Source organism: Olea europaea, chromosome 4, assembly GCF_002742605.1.
Source record: "Olea europaea var. sylvestris chromosome 4, O_europaea_v1, whole genome shotgun sequence".
NCBI lineage: Eukaryota > Viridiplantae > Streptophyta > Magnoliopsida > Lamiales > Oleaceae > Olea > Olea europaea.
In genome coordinates this window covers 18,080,829-18,087,361 of record NC_036240.1, presented here as the reverse complement: position 1 = coordinate 18,087,361, position 6,533 = coordinate 18,080,829, and the positions used below count along the sequence as shown (strand labels likewise).

General features: G+C 36.9%; 1 protein-coding gene across 1 annotated transcript; it reads right to left on the bottom strand.

The window, feature by feature from the left end:
• Nucleotides 1–1,218: 1,218 nt before the first annotated feature.
• Nucleotides 1,219–5,019, bottom strand: LOC111393879 (ATP-dependent zinc metalloprotease FTSH, chloroplastic). The gene is made up of 5 exons (XM_023019644.1): nucleotides 3,494–5,019; nucleotides 2,743–2,989; nucleotides 2,471–2,654; nucleotides 1,830–2,001; nucleotides 1,219–1,565 (listed from the first exon to the last, which is right to left on the bottom strand). Exons 1-5 carry the CDS (start codon nucleotides 4,775–4,777, stop codon nucleotides 1,344–1,346), a joined length of 2,109 nt encoding a protein of 702 aa, XP_022875412.1. The 5' UTR covers nucleotides 4,778–5,019; the 3' UTR covers nucleotides 1,219–1,343.
• Between the last annotated feature and the right edge of the window lie 1,514 nt (nucleotides 5,020–6,533).

Below are 6,533 nucleotides of genomic sequence, written 5' to 3'. Positions count from 1 at the left end.
TGTGGTGGTGGAGGCTGCTTCTGGTGCTGGTAGTGGTGGTTTGGGGCTATTATGAATTTTGACGATGGAGGCGTCGTGGTGTAGTGGTGGTGTTGATGCTACTTGTGGTGGTGGTAGTAGTGGTTTGGGACTGCTGTGGTTTTCAATAATAATGGCGTCGGGGTGTGGTAGTGGTGGTTTGGGGGTGGTTTTAGTGTTGTTGGGGGGTTTTAGGTGGTTTTTGTTGGAAGTACAGGTGAAGGTGTTGATGGTGGTGGTGTCAGATGATGGTGGTGGCGGCTAGGGCGGTTGCAGGTGAATATAAACCGATTATTTGGATATATGTGACCAAGTATTAAACTATGATCTTAAATTTTGATAACTTGTGACTGAAATATAATTTATGACCAACAATTTGAAAATTTGTGATCGATAGTAAATCGTGACCTATATATATTTTTTTTTATTTGTAACTAATGAAATAAACTGTGACCTATAAAAATTTTGATTTGTGACCTCAAAATAATCTGTGACCAATTAATTTTACAATATGTGACCAGTAAAAAAGTTGTGACCTATAATCATGTATATGTAACCATTAATTGTATAACTGTGATTTTATTATATTTAATTAATAAATATTTTTAATCACACACACGTATATTTGAATTTTGAATTTTTAAACTATACATCTCATTTTTGAATTGGTGTAAATTATACACCTGAATTATGATTTTTTCCCAACAAAAATCTCATTTTAAGCCCATCAAACATGGACTTAGTTTATTAAGGCCCCAAAATTTACATTTTTCAATTTTTTCTTTAAAAATTCTATCAGTAATTAAGAATATATAAAAATAAAGATTACGAATGATTTTTCAGTTACTAACATTAAATGCAAATAATTCAACAAAATATTTTTTTCAAAAAAAAAAAAAAAAGAAAAAAGAAAAGAAAAAATATTGAGAACGAAATTAAAGTTAAAATAAATAACCTCTCAGTACGATAATATTACAAGAAAAAAACAAAAAGATATCAAACTTATCGGTCAAAAATTTCTAACTACTAAATTAAATAAAATTTTGTGAGCGACATCAACGGAGAACCATTGATGACTGAAGCACCGCAATTGATTCCTGATATCATTTTCATGGACAATCACATCTTTTACCTTTCAAAGGGTCCAGTTTTTATAGACAGGTGTGATCTATAGTAGGAAAAGTACATGCTCAAAGTCTATGTTCATGATACGATTTTCAACTCAAATTCGTAGAATAATCAGTTACTTTTTTAATGTATACATCAACATGGAAAACGTAATATACAAACACTACAGAGTTTTCAAAATATGATTCTAAACATGATTAGCCGACGTATAGTTCAGCCTTGCCATCAATGAAAAGGCTCATAAACTCTTCTCCATCAACAGTTTCTTTCTCGATTAGCAGTTGAGCGAGTTCGTGTAGAATGTCAATGTGCGTAGTCATTATTTGCTTGGCCCTTGTATATGCTGTCTCTACCAACTCTCTCACTTCTGCATCGACAACATCAGCAGTTGCCATGGAGTAGTCTTTCTGGGTCGACATCTGCAGATGGCGACTCAGCTTTAATAACAAATTTAATTACGAGATCAATGGAAATATTATAGAGACGTATTATGGATTAAACCTTATTCCTTGACTCCTGGAGTAATGATAAATAAAGAAGAAATCAGGGGAAAAAAAAAAAAAGAAGGAACAGATTTATATAGAAGTTAAGCCTCCGTACGCTCAAGATTTTAACTATAAGAAAGAAGGGTTACAATATAATTAGGTTCCACAGGATCCAACAATGAGCAGCATAAAAAGTACCTGCTGACCAAGGAAGGGATTTCCACCAGGTCCACCGATGGCTACTTGTCCGATCTTTTTGCTGAACCCAAATCTCTCGACCATCTGCCTAGCCACCCTCGAAACTTGCATAAAGTCATTTGATGCCCCAGTTGTTACATTGTCCGATCCAAATATAACCTCTTCTGCAACTCTGAATGAAAAACAGGGTGAGGAACGAGATTTAGGTAACGTGCAAGGAACCACGAAATGACTGAAGAACAACACGATAATTTTCTGCATTTTCTCATCCAAATTTATCAGCATAATTGTTCATTTCTTGTCGAGCATAATCATATGTGGACAAAGAAAGGAAGAAAAATACATCATCTACATACAGCAAGGCAATCTCCATGGACATTTCAAGCAGTAAGCAAACTTTGACATACTAATTATGAGCAATAATCAACAAATTAGTGGATGTTTGGTTTGTAAAAATCGATAGAACTGAACAGTATAGCAAACAAGATTTAACTTCTGTACAATACTGTTCACTACTTTCCTATACTCCCTCCCAAACTTGCAATTAAGTTATTCTTAGTACATGTAATCCAGATTCAGGGAGAAAATTTGTATATTAAATCACGCACATTTTATCAAAGACTGGGAAAATGCCAACTGACCTTCCACCCAGAGCGACAGCCATCTGATTCTCTAGGTAGCTTCTACTGTACAACCCTGACTCTAGCCTCTCTTCACTCGGAGCAAAAAAGGTCAGGCCACCAGCTTGGCCACGAGGAATGATGGAGATCTTTGCGACTGGATCATATTCTGGCATAAGAGCACCAACTAAAGCATGACCAGCCTCTGTAATGAAATTCAAACACTGCAGTTAGAAGGCCAATAAATAGCAAGACAGCCTTGCTGCATATTGAAGTTCAATGTCTTTATATACCATGATAAGCAACCAGCCTCTTCTTTTCATCAGAGACAACTGCATTTTTCTTCTCTGGTCCAGCAATTATTCTCTCAAGGGCATCAGATATCTCATCTTTGCTTATCTCCTTAAGATCGCGGCGTGCTGCAAGGATGGCCGCTTCATTCATCAGATTTTGCAAATCTGCCCCGGTGAAACCTGGTGTTCTCCTTGCAATCTTTTCAAAGTCAACATCTTTCGCAAGAGCCTTACCTCTGGAATGCACCTATCATACCAAAGATAACTGGTGCATTAACTTACCGAATATAAGTGTACCACACAATCATCTCTAGTGCATTAACTCAAAATTTGAATTTAGGTGGATAGAATAAACAGGTCTAGTTAATATGTGGATGTGGCAGTTGAATAATGGAATCCTCCCCTAATTGCTAAAAATAATATAATTAGCATGCCAATTTTTTATAAGTGGCTTCCCTGAGTCAGAACACAGGTAATACTGTAATAGCAAATCCTGCCATCTTTAATTTCACATAGCAGATAAAATTAGGCAAAGCAAGGTATGCTCCTAACCGTTCACAAACATACAGGCATCATGCTAGGATTTTGTCAAACATGGATTCAATTTACTTAAAATTTGCAGTTTTTTCTTGCATATATAACAATATTTCAGATAATACCAATGGCATCCATAATTAACTCCATGAAAATAGACTGCGTTTGAATCAATAGCATGAAGATACTAAATATTTAGGGAATAAAGCTTGATAACCTGAAGAATCTTGACTCTACCAGCAACATCAGGCCTGTCCACAGTGACCTGCCGATCAAACCTTCCAGGCCTTAACAATGCCGCATCAAGAACATCTGGGCGGTTAGTTGCTGCCAACACTATAACACCTGAATTCCCTGAGAACCCATCCATTTCAGTCAAGAGCTGATTGATAGTCTGCTCTCTTTCATCATTCCCACCTCCAAGTCCTGCCCCTCTCTGCCTCCCAACAGCATCAATCTCATCAATGAACACAATGCAAGGCGCTTTTGACTTTGCTTTCTCGAACAAATCCCTCACTCTTGAAGCTCCCACGCCTACAAACAATTCCACAAACTCTGAGGCTGCACATGAAAAGAATGGCACCCCAGCCTCACCGGCAACAGCCCTGGCCAAAAGGGTTTTCCCGGTACCAGGTGGACCAACCAAAAGACACCCTTTTGGAATTTTCGCACCCAGAGCGGTGTACTTATCGGGATTTTTCAAGAAATCAACCACTTCTTGCAACTCCAATTTTGCTTGATCAGCCCCAGCAACATCAGCAAATGTGATACCAGTCTCCGGCACCTCCTGGAACTTAGACTTCGACCGGCCAAAATCCATCGGCCCTCCTAGACCTCCAGGTCCACCTGGCCCACCCTGTGCCCGCCTGAACAAAAAGAAAAGTCCAGCAAAGGCAATGAACGGGAAGATCAAATTCCCAATAAAACTAAACAATCCATTTCCAGAATCACCCTCAGAAACCGAAATATCAACACCATTCATAGCCAAAATGTCAATTAAATCCGGGTCATTGGGCACAGTAACAGTAGCCCTACGGCCATCCACTGCTGTGAGCTGAAGGGCACTTCCGTCTTTGCTGAACCTCACCCTCTCAACCTTCCCCTTCTTGACTGCATTCAAGAACTCACTATAACGCCAATTGGATCCGTCAGGGAGATCAGAAGTCGACTGGGCCTGTGGCTTTGGGGCTGTCAAAACAAGATTCTGAGAAAAGGGCGACGATGGACCAGGCTTGGGCGCCTCAGCTTGAAGAACAGGCGGCGCAGCCGCAGGAGGGGTGGCATCATCTACTGCCAAGGCTTGTGGAGTAATTGAAGAAAACAGTAAAGCAGCTAAAGTGGTATGTGATTGAATATTCTTGAAAGATTTCGAATTCTTGTTAAAAATCGAATCTTGTACGAGGAATTTTCTTGGAACGGTTTTAGGTGTAGGCGGAGAAATAAAAATTTTGGTGCCAAAAATGTTGGAGGACAGTAAAGGATTCGTTGATGATAAAGCCATTAGAGGTTCTGAATTCAAATTCAGCTTCGATTTTTTCCAATTTCCTTGAAGCCAGGAGTATTTGGGGAAGATTGAAAAGGAAAATTCGATAGTAAGAAATGGAAAATGAAACTGTCGGGGTATTACTTTTGTGGGAAGAGAATAATGGGCAAGAAGGAAATAAATTGGTTTAAGAGTGAATGGAAGCCATAGAAATGGATGTAGCTCGGGTTGCCTCTACGTGTGTGGAATGTTATCCAGTAATACTGCTTTGATTTTTATGTACATATGATGATTGATGAAAACGGTCGGGAAGAGAGAGCACACACGCCCAAAAATAAAAAATAAAGCGAGAGAGAGTGAGTCTTGAAAATACACATTTTTTTCCCATTTCTTTTTAGAGTTGGCAACGGTTAAAATCATCATCGAACTATCAATTTTTTAGTCATATCATAATCGCACCATAACCACTTAAGTTGGTTCGGTTCAAGCGATTAATAACCATAAAAATAAATTATTTTTATAGGTTTAGACGAGAAATTAGAAAAAAAAAATTATGAAAAAAGTCAATGAAAATAAAAAACAATATTAAGCTAATTTTGCAAACAATATCCCAAATGAAAATGGAAATAATATCCAAATTCCCAAATGCAAAATCCGAATTTAACAGACAATATTAATAATACTAAACAATATCCTTGCCCCTTGATCATTGTGCATCGAACTTGATTTCCACTCAATAATTTAAAAGCTTCAACCTCAATTCATATTTAATCTAGGGCTGGACAAAATCATAAAAAGAATAATGGAAAGCCCAATAGTCGATTTTTTTTAATAGGTAATCGGTTCGAGGCGGGACGACGAAGTAAATACCACACCCGTCTCACCCTAAATCGGGACATTAAAATCAAATATCATATCCACCACATTGAGCCATCGTTTCGATTTTTTCACACCATTCGATTCGATTAACTGCTATTTTCGATTTTGACAGTTCGAATTGTCATTTCTATTTCTTTCTTTAAAACAAAAATGTTTTATTTTATTTACGCGACAACTTCTTGAATCGAGACCCTTGGGTCAACTTCTCCTTCCGCCTAATTTCCTAACAATTTGTGTGTGAAATTTGTTTGATTCCACAAGTTGATACCCATGTTCAATTACATAAACGTTTATCAATTGTCCATGACAATATGGTTTATGCACATCCACCTCACTAAACCATTAGATTATCAATTCATCAATAAAAATCAACATTTTTGTGTGTAGTTTATTCTCAATTCATGCATAACTATTAGATCCAAGCTAACACCTAATCCAACTGTGTATAGTGGCCTATTCACATTGATTCTGTTTACGAGGGATTAATGTGGAGGCATGTATCTTCACACTGTTAAATCTTGTTCTTAATAATAGTGAACTTGTTAGGAACCAAGGTTGTTCGTAAATCATTAAAACCAATCCAAATAAAAAAAATTTGTCTATAATTGATCATCTAATTTCCCGCAAATGAATGAGATCTTGAACAAGTAATAAAGTAGTAAATAAAGTGTCGAACCTACGAAGACTATGTATTGATCAAATTAAAATTAACTACAACTTTAATCGAATATTAAACAAGTTGCTGTAATTTTTCTAACTAATATATAAATTATCAATTAAACTACAAAGCAACTAATGTGTTTTGTCAAATATGTGAAAGTATTGCTAAAATATCGAATCCTTCTTGTTATTCCACTTTTTGTGTAACAATTAAATTGACATTTTAAAATCATCT